The sequence below is a fragment of the Pan troglodytes genome, chromosome 21, assembly GCF_028858775.2.
Source record: "Pan troglodytes isolate AG18354 chromosome 21, NHGRI_mPanTro3-v2.0_pri, whole genome shotgun sequence".
NCBI lineage: Eukaryota > Metazoa > Chordata > Mammalia > Primates > Hominidae > Pan > Pan troglodytes.
Window position 1 is genome coordinate 70,802,447 of NC_072419.2, and position 21,455 is coordinate 70,823,901.

At 36.1% G+C, this 21,455-nt stretch overlaps 1 protein-coding gene across 1 annotated transcript in view; it reads left to right on the forward strand.

The window, feature by feature from the left end:
• Positions 1-21,455, forward strand: part of LOC129138158 (MAM and LDL-receptor class A domain-containing protein 1-like) — a 35,465-nt gene that overhangs the window by 3,915 nt on the left and 10,095 nt on the right. The window contains exons 2-4 of the mRNA XM_054674393.2: positions 2,093-2,239; positions 11,046-11,143; positions 20,178-20,351. Coding sequence (XP_054530368.2) covers positions 2,173-2,239; positions 11,046-11,143; positions 20,178-20,351 — 339 coding nt within the window. The 5' untranslated portion in view covers positions 2,093-2,172. The remainder of the gene's footprint in view (positions 1-2,092; positions 2,240-11,045; positions 11,144-20,177; positions 20,352-21,455) is intronic.

Genomic DNA, 21,455 nt, shown 5'->3' on the forward strand with positions numbered 1-21,455 from the left:
TCAGCAATAATGAAGAAAAAACTTGCTATTTGTGACAATGATGAGCCTGGAGGGGATTATGCAAAATGAAATAACCCAGACAGAGAAAGACAAATACAGCACGATCTCACTTATACATGGAACCTAAAAAAGTTGAATTTGTAGAAACAGAGAGTAGAATGGCAGTTGTCCAGGGCTGAGGCCTGGCCGAAATGGGGAGGTGTTGGTCAAAAGATACAAATTTTCACTTACAAGATAAATAAGTTCTGGGAGTCTAGTGTACAGCCTGGTGACTATAGTTAATAACACTGTATTGTATACTTGAAATTTGCTGAGAGTAGATCTGAAATGTTCTGATCACACACACAAAAGGTAACTATATGATGAAATGATGCTAATTAGCTTTACTGTGGTAATCCTTTCTCTATGTATATGTATATCAAAACATTACATTGCGTACCTTAGTTACAATTTTGTTTGTCACTTATACATCAATAAAGCTTAAAATATTAATACATATATATGCAATATGTTTTAAAAATCTCTATCAAAATAATTAAAATACAACATGCCAAACATGTCCAAAGATACACATTGGATCCCTGAACAGTTTATACATGAAATAGATCTAATTTTCAGACACATGCTACAACATGGATGAACCTTGAAATAAGCCAGAGACAAAAGGACACGTATTGTTTGCTCCCAGTTATATGAAGTACCTAAAGTAGGCAAACTCATAGAGACAGATAGTAAAATGGTGGTTGCCAGGGTTTGAGGGGAGGGGATATGGAAAGTATTGCTTAATGGGGGTGGAGATTCAGTTTGGGAATGAAAAAGTTCTGGAGATGGATGGTGGTAATGGTTGTACAACAATGGGAATGTACCTAATACCATAGAAGCTTACATTAAAAATTGTTAAAATGTTACATTTATGTCATGTATATTTTACCACAATAAAATACACATTTGTATTTATATATAAAATTTCAATAACTCATATAGGAAAAAAAATATATATATAGAATCTACTTCACTGTGTTCCAAAAAAGTTGGCATGATAGATATATCTTCAAATCAAAATAGTTCAGGAAATTCCATGAAAAAGGGGTTTTTTAAATTATAGGACTTTAAAAACAATTTTAAATGCTAATATGAACTGTGTACCTTCACAGGGGACGTTGGTGTAATAGTCAAATGAAAGAAATTTAAACCAAGGATCTTGTATGATGCATTAATTTTTACTGTGATATTGTCTCCAGATGTCTTTCATGTAAAAAAAAATGTTGAGCTGGGTGCGGTGGCTCAAGCCTGTAATCCCAGCATTTTGGGAGGCTGAGGCGGGTGGATCACGAGGTCAGGAGATCGAGACCATCCTTGCTAATACAGTGAAACCCCATCTCTACTAAAAATATAAAAAATTAGCTGGGCGTTGTGGTGGGCGCCTGTAGTCCCAGCTACTCGGGAGGCTGAGGCAGGAGAATGGCGTGAACCCTGGAGGTGGAGCTTGCAGTGAGCCAAGATTGCACCACTGCACTCCAGCCTGGGCCTCAGAGCGAGACTCTGCCTTAAAAAAAAAAAAAAAGACAAAAGATAACACCAGCTCAGTTCCGAATATCTAATTTACCTGCAATTCCAAAATGGCTAGGTATTTTTTTTTTTGAGAAAGTGTTAGGATAGAATAATAAAATGCATACTGAGATGCTGACCTCAAGTTATTTGTGTGTCCAGAATTAATTTAAACTTCCCCCTTCCCAGTGGATTTTTTTCATTTAAACTACCATCTCAGCAGGTTTATACTGGGCAAGCAAATTAGTTACTCCCTGAAAAGCTTTGGAGTTCCACCTTGCATCATTAAATAAAATGGAGATGGCCAACCAGAATGAAATGTACCAGACTTACAGATGGAAGCATGTGGAAGGGTCATGCCTCACACAGCACCTGAGATATTGTGTGTGACTAGATAAAGGAAAGCTATTCCGATCATTAGAGAATATTCACTACCAAGCAGAATAATTTTGCAGGCCTCCTAAGATGATTAGCTAGCGTAGAGCAGTGTTTGCCTGCATGCTCTTCATTTCTCCTCACCTGTTTTCTCTTCTACATGTAACAGCAAAGCATCTCGCCTGTGACTTTGAGTCGGGTTTCTGCGGTTGGGAGCCATTTCTCACAGAAGATTCACACTGGAAGCTGATGAAAGGATTGAATAATGGAGAGCACCACTTTCCTGCAGCCGATCACACAGCAAACATAAATCATGGTAGGACATTTTCCTCTTTAAAAAAAAAATAGTTTTCTTTCTTGCATGTTGTGGAATGATGATACTGTGTATTTTCATTTCTATTCTGTAGACTGTATACATGGAACTCTGGTTTGTCTTGCTTTAAAACCTCCTGACCAAGTTAATAATTGGCGGGTAATTGAGTTCCCTGAAAGGAGCATTGTTTTAATCACCAACATGTTTGTTGTTGCAATTTTTATAAGTTGGGTTAAAGGCATAAAGAGGTGGAAAAGTTTTCTGATCATTTTCTCAAATTGCCCAGAATCAAGTACAGTAGGCTTGCCTTCTTTTTAGAGCAATCCAATTTTTTCAAAACAGGAAGAAAAATAGTCTAATCTTGTTTCTGGGAACTGAGAACAGAGATTTAGCACTATCTGTGAAATAAATTTACAAATACTTGAATGCAATTTAATCAGTCTTCGGGCTTCTTTATAATAAACAGTCTTATTCTTCCACATATATATTTTTAACCATCATTCCAGTGTTTACATATCATCTTAAAATAGAGGAACCATAACTACCTGTGGTATTCCAATAAGTGTCTGTGAAACTCCAATAAAACAGAAAGGGTTTGTTCTCTTTTCTCTTTTGTTTTGTTCACATTTATCATCGGATGTCATTCCCCATATACGTTAGCATCGTGTTAACTTTACTTTTTAAATGTATATGTTTTAAGTAAAGAGTGTCTCGCCATGTTGCCCAGGTTGATCTCAAACTCCTGGCCTCAAGCAATCCTCTCACCTCAGCCTCCCAAAAGTGCTGGGATTACAAGAGGGAGCCACCACACCTGGCAAACCTTACAATAGCACAACTGTACTTGTACTATAGATCATCTTTCAACCTCATTGAACATTATCCTATTTGTTTCTTCTTTCAGACTTCCAAAGAATTATACCAAAAATAAGTATTGATCATATTTTTAATTACAGCCATTGGAAATTGGGGTTGGTGGCAGTGGGTGAGGGTGCTAGGGGATGGGGTGGGAAAATTCAACCATCCATCTGTTGGCTACAGCCATAAACCTAGTTAATTGTTTAACAGTGTGGTAAGTTCTTAATTTTTGCTTTTGTGCCATGACTCATTTCTTTAACATTTTGTAGCAGACAAAGTTAAGTTTAAAGTTTAAAATAGAAAGGGGACTATAAATCATTGGAACTATGTATTAACAACACATTTTCTCTAAACTCATATAATATTTTACTTCTTTTTCTCTGTTCAAGCCAATTATTAAATACATAGCATAGACGATACCTGGATGCACAAAGATGGATGCCACGATCCCTGCCTTTGAGGTGGTCTCAGTCTGGTAGCTTACGTAGATAAGCAAGGAATTGCAATCGGTTATGAAGGATGCTTTAAGAGGGATGGAAGGTGATTCAGATGGATTCGAGATGCCTTGTTGAAGGAGATGACTCCTGAACTGAGCACTGAAGGGAAATGAAAAGTAGTCAGGAAGCCAGAAGTAAGGAATTACTGAGAGAAGACGGAACCAAAGAGAGGTGGGAGGGATCATGTCCTAATTGGAGGGAAGAATCCCCAAAGAGGGCAGAAAGATGGGAGTAGTTAGGGATGAAAGACGTGTGTGATTGGACAGGGAGAAGAGAACTGATGAAACAGGAGAGGAAGGAAGGGGACTCTAGAGAGTGCTGAGGAATTGGAAATGTGTCTGCAGGATGATGGTGACCCAGGTAGTCATGTTAAAGCATGTGACCAATCAAATTTGCTCTAAAGGGCTGTTCTGTCTGAGATGAGGAGAATGGAGAGGGTGAAAGGCTGGAGTCAAAAAAACATGGATGTGCTGAAGAAATATCAGTGAGAGATGATGAAGGCCTAAGCCAAGGCAGTGATTCTCAAAGGGAAGCTGTGCGGGCAGTGTGTCATGGTGGTCTGATGTGAGCATACCATAACCAGTTAGGGAAGAGCACGGGCTGCCCAGGGTTCCGACACGATGTTGACACTGCACCCATGTCTAAATATTAGGGTGCTTCAGTTTTATTAGATAGAAAATAGAGAAAAGAAAAGTAGCTTCCCTGTGGAGTTGTCATGAGGATTAAATGAAATAACACCTGTGAAGGTTTTTCCATGTAGTAAGAGCTCCATAAACATTAATAGATATTTGTTGTCCATTCTAATAAGAAGACTAGGAAAAACACCAGATAAGACAATTAGAAAATATGTTTGTAATTCACCTTTAGTCTTTTGCCATCTTATAATTACTACATAACTATGATTTGCATTAAAAAGATTCTAATAGAGCCCCTGTGTTAGATGTTGAAAGACCCATTCTTTTCCGGTGAGTTGAAGAATAGTGAAAGATAACAATATGACTGATAAAACTAGGGGCAGCTGGTCTCACCCAGAGTGTGAGGGACAAAAACGCAGTCTTTCTCATTTTAGAAAGGGCCAATTAAAAAAAAAAATATATATCTGGATCACGGAGTCAACATCTCTTTACCCATGATTGCCATGATCAAACCTTAAAGAGAATCAGTAGTGGTTTTAAATTGCAAGTGAGGAGGAGAATTAAAAAAAATGAAAAAGGACCGGGAAGGGAAAGGAAAGTGAAATGGAAATTTCTGGTAGAGTCAGAGGCAGCCTAATAGTTCCGATATCTAAGAAAGTGGAGTTCTAGTTCATTTTGTTCTTACAGCCTTAAACATATAGATTGCAGCTTTTAAATCTGTCTATCTGTCTATCTATCTATCTATCTATCTATCTATCTATCTATCTATCTGTCTATCTGTCTATCTGTCTATCTGTCTATCTGTCTATCTGTCTATCTATCTATCTATCTATCTATCTATCTATCTATCTATCTATCTATCTATCTAGCTGAGACAGAGTCTCACTTAGTTGCTCAGGCTGGAGTGCAGTGGTGTGATCCATGCTCACTGCAAACTCCACCTCCCAGTTTCAAGCAATTCTCCTGCCTTTTCCTCCCAAGTAGCTGGGACTACAGGTGCACACCACCACGCCCAGCTGGTTTTTTGTTTTTGTATTTTTAGTAGAGCCAGAGGTTTCACCGTGTTGACCAGGCTGGATATGTTGATATTATGTAGTTTTTGTGTGTATGTGTGTAATTAAGCCTCGAATTTCCTTCCTGCCTTTTTTGCTTCGTTTCTACCTTCCTATTCCTACTCTGTTAAATTTCCATCGAAATAGGCAACTCATGTTAATTATGTTCCACTTTTATCTATGTTCATATAGTCACACACAGATATATATATAGTAGATACATACATATTCAAAATTATATGTGTTTCTGTGATTGTTTGTTTTTTAAGAAATATATCATCTTGTAACTATTGTCCCTATCTTCTTACTAAAGATAGCTTATGGCAGTTGCTCCAAGTCATCAAATACTATCTATTTTTTTTTCATTTTTTATGATAAAGTATTGGTTAAATGTAAAATTCAACCATTTTAGTGTACAGTTCACTGAGTTCTGACATACATACACAATTGTGTAACCATCACAAAAATGAAGATATAAAACAATTCTATTCCTGCCCAACACATTGTTCTGTGCCATTATGTACTCAATAATTCTCCCACCTCCCACCACTGACACCAATGATCTGATTTCTAGCCCTAGTGTATGCCTGTTCCAGAATGTCTTGAAAATGGAATCATATCATTTGTAGCATTTTGATTCTGCCTTCTTTCAATTAGCATAAAGGACTTGAGACTCATCCATGTCGCTGGCTTCAGCCACAATTCCTTCCTTTTTCACTGCTGAATAGTTGGGTCCATTGTGTGGATGAGCCACCCTTCATTTATCCACTAACCAGCTGAAGGACACTTAGATTGTTTCCAAATATTGTCAAATATGAGTAAAAACACCATTAAATTTGCATACGTGTTTTTGTCTGGACATAAGTGTTTATTTGGTTTGAGTTCTCTATCCAATGCCTATGTCTGTTTTTGTTTTTGTTTTTGTTTTTTTTGCACTGTGGTTGGTGAGAGAACTCTACCATTCCTGACTTTCTGTGACCTTCGGGAAATGTTCCAGCTATTCATTTCAGGTGTTTTTACCCCCAGACTCAGGTAGTTTTCTCCAATCCATGCACACGATCGGTCCTTACATGGCAATTTAGGGGGGACTGTCTGCAGATCTCGGGAGCTTGCTGTCTTTTCAAAGCTCCAGTACCTGAAAGGGGCAGCTGGCACTCTGTCTTATGAATTCTACCCATGTGGGTCTCCCCAAAGCACCGACTCTATCTGTTTCAACTTGAGGAGACTACCACACTCCTGTGTTTCCCCTCTGCACAGGCACCTGGAAACTCTGTCTAGGCAGTAAGCTGTGGGAATTACAGGACTTAACTCATTTGTTTCCCCTCTCTCAGAGATCACTATCCTGTGATCTATCACTATCTTACATTCCCATTGTCCTATATTTGACAGTCCATGCTAAATATGCTTTTTTTCTAATATTTTTCTTTTGCTCGTTTAAGACAGAAGATAAAATCCAGTCTGTGATACTGGATTCATGTTTGTTTGTTTATTTAGCTAAATTTATTTGATTTGGATATACCATAATGTATCTAGCTATTCCCCTATCCAGTGACATCAATATCATGACGATGTTTCAAATTTATTCTTGTACACATTTCCTCCTGTAGGATACTTTCGATTTTATGCAATAGATAATAACTAGGAGTGAGACTTCTATATTTTTTAAGCAAGATATGTATTTATATTTTCAATAAACATTTATAGATTCATTTACCCTAAAACTTTAGTACTTCAATTTTTAGTGACGAAATGGGACTACTTTTTCCTATTTTCGTACCAGCAAGAGGCATTATAATTCTCTATAAAAATTTCCAATTAATGGGTGTACAATGATTTCTCATATGTAATATTTATTTGCATTTCACTGAAAAATATTTTTTTCAAATGTTTCCAATGTCTCAATTTATTTGGGTTCTTTAATTTTACTAAGTAATATTTTACAGCTTTCGGGGTAGAGATTTTGAAAATCTTTTGCTAGTATTTTCCTAGGTTTTTGTGTTACTTTTAAAGAACTTCTGATTTTGATTATTGCTGACATATAGAAATGCATTTTTATAGAAAATATTGACCTTGTATCCAGTGGCCTTGCTAATTTTATTTATCATAGCTAGGAACTTATACATATATATTTTATTTTCTAGGATCACAATTATTTTGTCTGCAAATAATGGCAATTTTATTTCCTTTTTTCTAAATATTAACAGTTCTATCTTCCTTTTGTTGTTTTATGTACTGGACAGAATTTCTAGAATGTGTTGAACAGAACTGGTGGTAGCTGCTAGACTTGTCTTATTTCTCTCTCAGAGGAAAAACTGTCAATAGTTGAACCTTAAGTGCCATGCTTACTGAAAAATTGTATTCTTTATCAGATAAAAATGTTCCCTTCTATTCAAGAGTGTGCTTTTTAAAAAAATTAAGAAATTGAATGTATGTTAAAAGTTTTCAGTATTTTTCAGCATCTATTATGATATGATTGTCAGATTATCTTTTTTGTCTATAAGGTAAATTGATTTTTTAAATATTAAACCCCTCTTGCACTCCTGAACCAAACCTAACTGGAGTAATTTTATTTATTATTCATTTCTTTATTCTATATGGTAATGCTTGTTTATAACGTTTGCATTTGTGAAAGTTATAGAGACTGGCCTCTAACGTTCTTAAGACATGTAAGGTGTTACTTCTAGGCCAGTGTATTAACAAGGTACCTGTTTTGCAGAAGGTGATGTCGAGCCAGAAGTGAACACTTTAACCCAGGGAGACTATTCACTCTGTCCTTTAATTTTTATATTGTGCTGGTCACATAGCCACTCTGGGGTATGTGGGTGTGTAAGAGTTTTACAATAAACAATTGTGATTACGAGAAGTAAACTCCTTGCCATGACCAGGAATAAAACTGGTAAATTCCACATTTCTCTAACTTGGCTCATTGTTTAGAGCAGGCTGATAGAAAGATAAATCAAGGGACGTGTTCCTAGAAGTCCCTGGGCCTGTGGTCAGAGTTTAGACTCTCTATACGCCTTACCTGCACATATTAATTTTAACGCAATATTGTCAACTTTCTAAATATTTGGTTAAAATTATCATAGGATAGCATTTAGATTCCAAATCAATGGTCAGTAACTTCATATTTTAATTCTATTATCTTTCCATCTAGAAACATGTTATCTCTTTTCATCTAACCAGAGAGTTTGCAGTCTTTCACAAAGTTTATAATGTTCTTCATACAAATCGTGTCCCTTTTCTGTTAAATTTATTCCTACATTAAAAAAATTAATTTTGCTATCAGGAGTTGGACATTTCTTGCTGTTTATGTATCTGGAAACTTACTGCTAAGATAAGATAAGTAATTGTGTAATATATCTGTTTCCATTTAGCTTACCAAATTTTCTAAATGATACTATAATTATAAAAAATGGAATACTTTGGCTTTCTATTTTTACAATTATATTATTGGTAAAACATGGGAAATTTACTTCTCTTTTTCTATAATGTCTACTAGATATTTTATTTCCTTGACTTCTACACTCACCAGACCTTTAAGATAATATTAGTCTAAGATTATAAATATTGCCTAATATTATCTCTAATTGATAGTTGTGACAGAAATATGTCATTTCCCATTTTAATTAATATTGTTTTATCATTTGCCATTTAGAATGCTATTTATTTTGAGGTTGTTCACTAGTCTTTATTTAATTATTTCCTTTTATTTTATTAAGATTTGTGACTTGAAATTGTTCACTGGTTTTTCATAGTCTTTTCAACATTTAGATAGGATTCTATGACTTGACACTTTCATTTGTTGTTGTAACTGAATATGGAGACCGAGCTCCTAAATTAAACCAAACCTACATTCTTGGAAGGCTCAGATTAATCAAGACACAGTATTTTTGGATAACAATTTCAAATTTATTTGACATCATTTTAATTAGAATATTTGTTCCTATGCTCACAAGTGAGATTGCTCTCTAGAGTTTTAAATTTTGTCCTATTTTCATCCATTTTATTAAAAATTAAAGATATTCTGGCAACCTAATATGAATCAGGGAGCTCTCCATATTTTTCTAAGATCTGAGGTTTCTCGAATAATGTTGCAAATATTTGTTTTTTAAAAATTAAATAGGGAGCCAGATGCAGTGGCTCATGCCTGAAATCCCAGCACTTTGAAGGCCCAAGGCAGGAGGATTGCTTGAGGCCAGGAGTTTGAGACTCTGCCCCTACAAAAAAATTTAAAATGTATGTGGTAGTGTGCTCCTGTACACCCAGTGGGAGGCTGAAGCTGGAGGATTGTTTGAACCCAGGAGTTCCAGGCAGCAGTGAGCCACAATCATGCTACTGCACTCTAGCCTAGGTGACAGAGCCAGACCCTGTCTCAGGAAAAAAAAAAAAAAAAGAAAAGAAAATTAAATTTAACTCAGATGTGGGACCATACATTTCTCTCTAGATTTTCTTTTCATTACTTTTTCAGTTACTTTTGTTGTCTAAACGATTTATTCAGGCCTTTTGCTTCATTTAGATTTTGGCGTCTTAATGTGTACATGTTCTCACCTTCATTAACCAGCTTGTTTGAAATTGTGTATATTCTTTTGAATGACTGGAGGAGTAAGGTCTTTGAATATCGGTTCATTTGTTTTTAGAATTTTGATCATCTTTTTAAAAATATTTATTTGAATTTTACCTAAACCTGAGCATTTTTAGGTGGAAGAATTTTTCAAAATCAACTTTTCCCATTCTTTTCCTTTTTAGGTGAAGCATAGAGAATTTAATGAACTTGCTCGCATGCACTGTTTCCATTACCTGTAATTTGGAATTTGGGGACAGTAAACTTTATCTTTCCAAGTAGGTTTTGAGATTTAAAAACAATATAAACTGGGTTCTATTTTTCCCACTCAAAGATGACACTGCTGACTCACATCCTTGGTTGTTTGGTTAAACATGTGATGGAGTCTATAAAATAATACATTCTAATTCTAAATCCATTCCTTTGTGTGCAGTCGGCATTGACTTGTATCTAGGAAAATCACTCTCTGAATACGGTATTTTCCAATGAAAATAGTTGGTTTTCCAAATTGCCTATCACTGTGATTATCAAAGGGCAGTATCAGACCTTGACATTGTTGGGTATAGCCTTCCTTGTAAGTCTTCAATATTCAATGAAACTACCCCAGACAGCAGCTCTGAACCTGTGATCTTTTAAGCTGCTGAGAGATGTTATCCCCTGCACATTTGCCATGAGCACATCCGTCGTAGTTAAAATCTAAAAGTGGTGATTTTGTTAATGTTCAGATTAGATCTTTAATTAAGCTTTGATCCCCTCTAGCACAGACAACAATGTCAAACACGTAAGACCCGGGAGAAACTAAAATTCCTTCCATAAGCTCATATCCTTCGGTACTTTGTGAAGAAACTAAAAAATAAAGCTCTTGTGGGTATTTCATAAGGGCGTGTTGAATATCTAATTGTCAGCTTAGAAGCTTCATTTAATTTGATGTCAAACTCTATGACATAAATGAAGCCAACAGAAATGTTTGTTTAGGTGATTTGGATCAAGAGCTTGTTTTAATTGATTAAATGTTATTTTAGGTATTTAATGTTATACCGGTATAAATGCTATTTGTTATCTACAAACCATAATAGTAAATATGTAAAAAATGTACTTTTCTTTGTCTAGTTGATAGTTTAGCATGTGCAAGGATAAGATTGTGGAGCAAAGAACAGCTAAGTGTGTAAGAGAACTTGCATCCGTATGACTTTCCCTTTGTTTTTGCAGGATCGTTTATTTATTTGGAGGCACAGCGCTCCCCCGGGGTGGCCAAGCTTGGAAGTCCTGTTCTTACAAAATTGCTCACTGCCTCTACCCCATGTCAGGTAATCAACTCTTCTGAATTTCCACTGGCCATTCTGTGGTTGTAAATCGCTGAGCTTGGGTTACTCTGCTAGTAAATGCCCGCCATGTTTTACTAGCACTTTAATAATGAATTAAGAGATTTACATGCGCTATTTCAACACAAAATGCTATGTCCTTCTAGAAGACCATTTGTAACACATAACTGGCACCATTCTTTTGAGGGCTATTAAAGCTTTCTGTTATTTTATATTCTTTTCACACAGTCATTTCAATAATCTAAAGCTGTGGATACGCGTTGCCAAAATTTTTGGCCAACAATGTACATTGAGAAAAATAAAGTCAGTTAAATAAGTGTTTGTTGAAAGAAAGACAAATGGAAATGATTATATTTACTGAAATTTGAGTTTTTTAAATGAGTCCTCTGGTGCCAGGCAAACACAAACTAAGGAGTGAAATACCCATTTTATTTCAGCAGCATATTAGAGAGGTTGGACTAGTTAGACTTGGTTCAAGTCTCTTTTGCCACTTTCTAACTGTGGCTCAGACAAATTGTATATTCCTTTTGAGACTCAGTGTCTACACCAGAAACATACATGATTGTATGGATTAAATGTCAGCGTTTACATTGGAAGCATACACGATTATATGGAATAATGTCAAGGATTAAAATGTGATTAAATAAAGCACCTGGCAAAATATTTGGTACATAGTAGGTAAACAATGTTTGTACCAAACATTGGTATATATGTACCACATATAATGTTAATTCAGTAAACATAATTCCTTTGCTTTCCATAAAAGTAACACCTAAATCAGAGGTCTGTATTCAGCTTGTCTTATTTTCAGTCCTTTTGAGAGCTCCAACATGCCTCTCGGCCCTTAGGATTTCAGCTAATTTTTTCGTCTTTACTTATCAGAAAATAATGAAGAGATCAATAGTGCCGCACAGTAAATTCATTGCCTGTAAGTGTAGTGTTAGAGCAGTTTACTTGGGCATTCCTGGTGATAAATGACATATTATTCCGAGGTATAAACCTAATTATACTTTCAGTTTGGTGTAAGTCTAAGTGGGAGTGCCCTGAGTTCTTAATAGTGGTGTTAGATACTTTCTTTTAAAGTCCTAAAGATACTTTCTTTTCCTTTCTTTTGTTTTTTTTTTCTTCCCATTTCTTTGTGAGAATAAGAATTAAAGCAAATGCCTGGTCTCCATTTCCATTTTATCCAAATGCCTTTTACCCATTCCCACCTCTTTATTTTAATTAAATCCTATAAGATAGACAGAAAAAGAGAAAGATAGATATAGAGTGTTTTTTTTTTTTTTTTGAGGGGAAACTCCAGAAGCACTTCTTTGAAAGTACAAGCTAACTTAGATTTAATTCAAGGTCATACATTAAAGTGATGAGATCACAAATGTTAGATATATAGAAAAAATTGAATGTAAAGGAATATGATGTGTTAATTCTGCCTGCTTTACAGAAATTTGAAGATATTAAGAGTGTATTAGAAATCCCTATGACTCACCTAGAGTCACTGAGAAATCATATGCATGTATATGATTTAAAAATGTAATCTACCTTTCCCATCATTGTATGCTTCCCGATAGCCATTGATTTGTGGTCACTGGGATTGAGTTTCAGTTTATCATTGTTTCCACTTGAGGACATTTAATTTTTGCTTAAATTGGTAACTTAGTTGGGGTTGGGGTGTTATTTAGGTGGGGTCTCAGTGAAAATGCTGTCATGGACATTTTGGGTGCTTGGTAGTTTATCTCAAAACCAAGGCTTCGATCTCTAAAGGCTATGGATACTGACTTAATGGTTTGCCTTGGTTTTTGAAAAACTGAGACTGTTTCAAGGCGCCACTGCAGACTGCCAGAATAGATATTTGTTTTTCACGCTTTTCTCTATGTGCTTGAATTTTAGGAGTCTTTGAGTTAGCAGGAAGGATATTTGAGTTACTTTGTAATGCTTTCCAGTTTAGGAAGTAGGAGTAGACTGTAGGAGAATGTTATTGATAGTCTGAGATACACATAGCTAAGGTTCTCAGGATTTTTCTAAGACTATAATATGAATTTTTAAATAAGTTTGTGGCAATATGTGATATTTTCTTTTTCTTTCTTTCTTCTTTTTTTTTTTTTTTTTCCTGAGACAGAGTGTCACTCTGTCGCCCAGGCTGGAGTGCAGTGGCGCAATCTGGGCTCACTGCAAGCTCCTGCCTCAGCCTCCTGAGTAGCTGGGACTACAGGTGCCCACCACCACTCCTGGCTAATTTTTTGTATTTTTAGTAGAGTCAGGGTTTCACCATGTTAGCCAGGATGGTCTCGATCTCCTGACCTCGTGATTCACCCGCCTTGGCCTCCCAAAGTGCTGGGATTACAGGCGTGAGCCACCGCACCCGGTCGATATTTTCTTACATAAAAGTTACAGAATAAGCAAACAAAACAAATTCTTACCTTCTTGGGTAACTGGAAAATCTAGCCAATCCTCTGAATTGGAACGTATTAATAATAATGCTTTCATGGAACCAATGTTCTTCATTATAAGGTAGTAGAGTCAAGCAGTGAGATAACCAGTGTGGGGTACTTTGATATGATTAAAGCCTTCATTTTCTGAAATTATATGGTTTTTTTTTTTCCTACATAATCCTAGCAGACTAATACAGTTAAGAATTTTTTCTTTTTTTGAAAGGAATTTAAAGCAACTTGAGCTTTCTCGTGAGTTGCCATTTCTAACAGCATGATTTTAGGGCCATTTTGCATGGATTACCTTGTACTTTATATGTGGCCAACACATGCCATCAGCATGGACAATTGTTCTTGCAGCTAATCATTGTTCAAGATGCGGACTTTAATTTATGCTTCAAAAGTCCTTTCAGCCACTAGTGGAAAATTGGCATTTTTCCTTGAAATACAAGATAGGACAAACAGAACACGAGGGAGCCCAAAGCTATTCTATCTTACTGCTGTTGAAATGCTGTTACTGTTTACAATTAACTAGGAAATGTAAAGTATGAAGGGGATTAATGTGGGTACTAATATTTTCTGAGTTTTCATATTTGAGTTACTGTGTAAGTAACATAATCTCTTACTTTTAGGACTTCACAATTAAATACAGGAAGATGGATAATATGAAGCTTTTGCTTTCAAAGTTAGTTTGTATGTTCATCTATTGATCTTTCTTTTGTTTTTAATTCTCCAACTTGTTTGGCAAGTACATTAATATTCCTTCAGTAAAAGATAATTCATAGATTGTTTTACAAATATGAATGAGAAAGTCAGGACAAAGGTAGTTGAAACCAGAGATAGGTTGGATCCCAAAGTAAAGTTTATGAGGGCCAGCCTACATATTTGAGTCTGCCAATGCAGAGAGGGCCACATGTGGTTCAGATTCAAGGAAGTAAAGAGAAATAAACAAAACTGAAAATAGTTCTTCTGAGACTTCTCCCGAGTGCTTGCTATATTACCAAAGTAAACATTATACCTACGATTCAACACATATATATTGCTTATCTACTGTGTGTTGATCACAGTCCTCGATGCAGGGAATATAGTGACAACAACCTAAACACATGCTTGCTCTAACAAAGTGTTGTTTAGTGGGGGATACTGACCGCAATTCAGTGTAAAATGCTGCAAACTACAAGAGGGTGAGTCCAGTATAATAATAACACTCTACAAATCTCTCTCAAAGAGTTTTAAAAGGCCATGTCTTACAATGTCCCCAAAGTAGGACAATGAACTGGAGTCAAAGAACAATTTAGAAAAAAAGTAATTTTGGATCATGTCCTGCAATGGTGCAGTTGTGCTCTATTCCCTGGTCATTGTGTTTAATCCAAAGATCAATGTTAGAATAGCTGATGGATTCTAGAGGAAGCAACAGTCTACAGAGGAAAGGGCGAGCAGGTGCTCTCTCCAATCTGTATATCAAAGCACATAAAGATTAATCATTTAAACGGGAAAAACAGATTCTGTTTTATTGAAGATTCTAAACCTCAACATAAGCTTGTTCAGGAAAAGAATGCCCAGGAAAAAGCATAACTGACTAGGAGCCATAAAAATCACTATGGTAATGGTGAGGGATGTGTGTGTGTGTCTGTGTGTTTATGTATGTGATGAATGATCCCCTCTTTCAATATATACTTATTCCCAGCTGAATTTTGAGGAGCTATAGATATCTTAGCTTGTTTTTTTTTCTTTTCTCCCATTTATTTATTTTGCTTTTTTGGCTATTCTTGTCCTTCTGTATCTTCGTATTCTAGATCTTATAAAGGTGCAGCAAGTGTGGCAATAAGCAGACGGAGGAAGGCATAAAGGGTCTGATGTGAAGCAGAGAAGGCAGAGGTGGCTGAGGGTTTGGAGTAAAATCGAGAATGGCCATGAAGATCTGACCAAGGAGCTCTGAGATTGAGAAGGAATTAGAACAAAGTCCATAGGGAAGCTGAGAAAATTGGCAGAAAATTTGAAGAGGAGGGTTTCAACAGGAGATGATCAAAATTAAAAAAAAAGAAAGAAAGAAAACAGAAAAATAAGGAAGAATTCATTTTGAACCTCTGAATCATGATCTTGGGTGTCCCAGACTGAAGTATCAGAGAGCCCAAGGTCCCAGAGGCACTGTACAGACACGAGAGCCAATGGAACTAAGACTATCACCCCCCTCTCCAGCTTAGGTACTCATCCATATGCAGTAACTGGTGTAAATCACCAGATGTTCTTTCCTTTGGTAGTAAAATATATGATTTAATGTATACATATATATTTTTTAAAAATAGAAATAATTTAAAATCATAAGGATACAATTAAAAATGAAATAATTGGAGCTTCCATTTTTATCTTCAATATTCAGAAAGAACTGTTTGTTGGAAACTTTTTTAACCACATGAAATTCTCTTGAATGCAGTGATTCAAAGTCTTGAATAGTCATACTATATATAAAATCTGCCTTAGTGGAGACCCAATAAAAATAAAAGCAAGCCCTTTTTATTAACATTTTACTTAACTTGTTTTGAATGAAGCAGGCATGCATCAAGAACATTTCCTTTAAAAATGATCAAGTAGTAAATAAAATTTGAATGTTTGGTGTAATTTTCACTTACATGCTTTGCAGACCTGTTTCATGCAACATTCTGGGATGATGGACAATGTTCCCTATGTTAAGTATAGTAGCTACTAGCTACATAGAGCTATTGAGCATTTAAAACAACTGAGAGGCCGGGCGCAGTGGCTCTGGCCTGTAATCCCAGCACATTGGGAGGCTGAGGCAGGCGGATCACAAGGTCAGGAGATCGAGATCATCCTGGCCAACATGGTAAAACCCCATCGCTACTAAAAATACAAAAATTAGCTGGGTGTGGTGGCACGTGCCTGTAGTCCCAGCTACTCTGGAGGCTGAGGCAGGAGAATCACTTGAACCCAGGAAGTGGAGGCTGCAGTGAGCTGTGATCACGCCACTGCACTCCAGCCTGGGCAACAGAGTGAAACTCTGTCTCAAGAACAACAACAACAACAACAAGAACAAAACCATAACTGAGAAAATGAATTTTTCACTTTGTTTAATTTTAATTAATTTAAATTTAACAGCCACACTATTTTCACAATTTTGTAGTTATGCTCATTATAATTAAATGTTCATTTTCTTTTGCCACTCTTCCTCCAAAAGACTCAAAGGTCCCTAAGGACCTGTAATGCCTTATACATTTTTTTGACATAGAATAGATTATCTTTCTTCCTCTCTTTCCTCTCTCTCTCTCTCTGTTACTTTCTCTATATATATTTCTGAATGTTTATAAGCATTTACTGACAGTCTTCTCATTTCTTTCTTCTTTTTTTAATGCAATTAACTGAATACTTAGAAAACACAAATTACTATAATAAGTTCTGTGAGGAATTTATGACACGTTTCATGATTTGGAGTTTAAGGTTTAGTGTTCTGCTACTGGCATGTACGAGGTTGAGAGGCACAGAGTTTCCATACTTGAGTACTACTTATGTGAAGCCACAGCTTGTATCAATAACTTAAAATTGATCATTAGAGAAATTCAAATCAAAACCACAATGAGATATCATCTCACACCAGTCAGAATGGCCATTATTAAAATGTCAAAAAATAACATGCCGGCAAGGTTGTGGAGAAAAAGTATGCTTATACACTGTTGATAGGAGTGTAGATTAGTTCAACCATTGCAGAAAGCAGTATGGCAACTCCGCAAAGAGCTAAAAGCAGAGCTACTATTCCACCCAGCAATCCCATTACTGGGTACATATACCTACAGTACTAGAAATTTTTCTACTGTAGGTCAGGTGCAGTGGCTCACGCCTGTAATCCCAGTACTTTGGGCAGCTGAGGTGGGTGGAGTGCTTGAGTCCAGGAGTTTAAGACCAGTCTGGGTAACATGGTGAAACCCTCATCTCTACTAAAAATTAAAAAAAAAATTAGCTGGTTGTGGTGGTGCAAGCCTTTAGTCCCAATTACTGAGAAGGCTGAGGTGGGAGAATTACCTGAGCTCAGGAGTTTGAGGCTGCAGTGAGCCGTGATCATGCCACTGCACTCCAGCCTGAACAACTGGAGTGAAACCCTGTCTAAAAAAAAGAAGAAGAAAAAAAAGACATCATTCTATCATAAAGATACATTCACATGTAAGTGAATGGTCATTGCAGCGCTATTTACGATAGCAAGGATATGGAATCAACCTAGATGCACATCAATGACAGATTGGATAAAGAAAGAGTGGTACATATGTACTGCGGAATATGCAGCCATAAAAAAAGAACAAGATCATGTCTTTTGCGGGAACATGGATGGAGCTGGAGGCCATTATCCTTAGCAAACTAACACAGGAAAAGGAAACCAAATACCGCATGTTCTCACTTACAAGTTGGGAGCTAAATAATAAAAACAATGAACACAAAGAAGGAAACAACAGACACGGGGGTCTACTTTAGGGGGGAGGGTGGAGGAGGGAGAGGAGCAGAAAAGATAACTATTGGGTACAATGCTTAGTACCTGGGTGACGAAATAATCTGTACAAGTCCCCGTGACACGTGTTTGCCTATGTAACAAATCTTCACATGTACCCCAAACCTAAAATAAAAGTAAAAAGGAAAAACAATGAATTAAAAAAATTTGTGGGCTGTATCAATAACTTTTGTTCAGTGATTTCACCCTCAAAAATTCAAAAGATAATGGAACATTCCTTGGTATTTAATAACTTAAGAATTTAAGTCTGCATAATGCAAATTCTATAAAAAAAGTAAATTAAATATAAGTTCTGAGCTCTTATCCCATTGACTATGGATCCTGTTGGCATTTATACTTAATACACTATTAAAATAACTTCACACTGGTGATGTACTGAGTGACAGTTTGACAGCTCAAAATTCTGATGGGACATGCACATCTCTTGTACAACTAGGTTTAAAGCTCTGTTTTGCATATTTACAAGCTTGGGACACAGTGAAACTTACAGCAGGGATCTAAAATGTAATCGCAGTTGAGAAACATGAATCCTCTCTTTCCATGGAATTTAATTAAACATTTCCATTATTTTTGTTTCTAACTCACCTGTCAAGGTGTGAATTAAGGTAAGCACAGTAATAAAATCTGAAATGAAATAAACAATCAGAATTTTTAAATCAGGTGGTCACAATTAAGTAGACATTGATAAAAATGTGTACCAAATAGATGCTTGGTGTTTTAAAATGAACAATTTTTTTTAAAAAAGCATTTAAAACATTTTTTTTGGTCAACATTCATCACTGGAATTGGGTCCCAACAGTGAAATACATGGCTTGCCTATATATACACTAGTATCTGTCCATGTATCAGTATAAAAGCACAATGATGAATGGGAAAACATTTTTAAAAAAGAATTTAAAATATAATGAACCTGAAAAAATGTCACTGAATCTAAAGAGAAGTATTTCACTTTTGTGGGACCTCATCTTTAAATGTTGGGTTTTTCTTTAAAACATACAGCCTTAGGACCTGTTATATGATAATGAGAAGAAGCAAAAAAATTTGACTGCAGCGTACCTGAATTTGTTTTAATGGAGGTTTTGTGGGCATATTTTACAGAATGAATCATCCAGACAACATTGAGGGAATTAATTTTTGCCTCACACAGCTCCAGGTACTTAGAAAGTGGTCAGTAAATATTGGTTGAATCAATAACAGTATGCAATTTCATGTTAGGGCTACTGCTATCAGCACCTGGCATAATCCTCTCTATTCTCTTCACTATGTAGTTAAGCCATCAAACCTTTAGATTGTGTCATTATTGATGGTGAATAGGAAGTGAAATGATTAAGCCTCCCTACCCTCAAAGAATGTTGTCTTACTTGGCTCAATTATTGATGAACAGTATCCTGTGAGCTTCCCCGTTATTTGTTAATGCTACCACAGAGACTAAATTGATATAAAGTATTAATTACAGTTTTTAAAATTAACCTAAGAAAATAATTTTTAAGGAAAGTTTTTCTTGTTTGAAACATCAAGTTTGTATAGTAATACTTGATTTTGTAACGTTGAGTCTCAACGTGTACCTCTCATATTTGTAAGAAGCCAGAGAGAAGGATTCTGGAAACTTCCATGGAAACAGTGGTACTGCCCATGACTGGGTTACACATCTGGGGGTAAGGAGAATTGAGAAGATTATATTTAACACAGAAGTTGTTTGGAATATATATATATAGTTGTTGTTGTTGTTGTTTGTTGTTGTTGTTTTGTTTTGTTTTGTTTTTTGAGATGGAGTCTCGCTCCTGTTGCCCAGGCTGGAGTGCAATGGCGTGATCTCAGCTCACTGCAACCTCCCCGCCTTCTGGGTTCAAGCGATTCTTCTACCTCAGCCTTCCGAATAGCTGGGATTACACGCATGCACTACCACACCCGGCTAATTTTTTTGTATTATTAGTAGAGATGGTGTTTCATGCCTGTAATCCCAGCACTTTGGGAGGCCGAGGCAGGCAGATCACCTGAGGTCAGGAATATTTCAAATTATAGGGAAAACTACCAGAGACAGGTCAATGGAATATTTATATCATTGAAAACATGTTTTCAACAGGTGCAGTTTTGGTATCATTTGTCTCAACATTCAAATCTCTCAGTTTTTACAAGAACGTCTCTAGATGGAAACTTGCAAAAGCAAGGCAAAATAATCAGATTCTCCGAATCTCAGTGGAGCCACGCAAAAATTGATCTCATTGCAGAAGCGGGAGAATCTACTCTACCTTTTCAGGTAAGCACATACGAAATTAATACAACTCAACAGAAGACACTTATTTAATGCTAATCCTTTCAGATAACAATGTAACACACATAGCTCATACCTTTTCAGGTGAGCACATATGAAATTAATACAATGCAACAGAAGACACTTATTTAATGCTAATCCTTTCAGATAACAAAATAACACACGCAGCTCATGAATTTATTCAACATTAATGAAGCAAACACATTCAGAGATCAAACACATGATCTGTGATGAGTAGAGAGGTTGTTTTGACTATGCACTTAAGACATGTGTAGAATAGTAGCAAAAATGGAGATAAGAAATGAATAAGATGGCAGAGAGAAGAGTAACTTAAAATCATTTCTAAGTGAAGACATTGGATTATATGATGTAGTGAAAAAAAGTCTGACGTGGGCTGTAATATTTTAATCCTATTGCCTCACTTTCTGCTGCCTGGTAACATTGAGAATGTTATCCACCTTTGGGAACTGGAGGACATTATGCAAAGTGAAATAAGCCAGGCACAGAAGGACAAATATGGCAGGTTCTCACTCATGTGTGGGAACTAAAAAGTTGATCTCATGGAGGTAGAGAGGAGAATGGTGGTTACTAGAGGCTGAGAAAGGTGGGGAGGAGGAGGTTAGGAAGGGAGGTTTGTTAATGGTTAAAAAATGTAGTTAGTTAGATAGAAGAAATAAGCTGTAGTATTTGATAGCACAGTAGGGCAATTATAACAAGTTATTGTGTATTTCAAAATATTTAGGGGATAAGATTTGGAGCGTTCCCAACACAAAGAAATGAGAAGTGTGTGAGGAGATGGTATCCTAATTACCTTTATTTGATAGTGACACATTATATGCATGTATCAAAATATCACATTTACCCCATAAATATGTACAACTACTATGTATTAATAAAATATAATAATAAAAGAAGGCAATTGTATCTTGTCAAATGGGTGTTCTAATTTCTACCTTCCTGTATATAAGTCTTCTGGATGACATTTGAAAAGAGCTATTTTGGAAACTAGATTGGATGGAGTGGAATATGGTGGAAAGCACACTGTTTTGGAGTCAGTGGTCTGAGTTTTAGTCTCTGCTCTGCTCATTG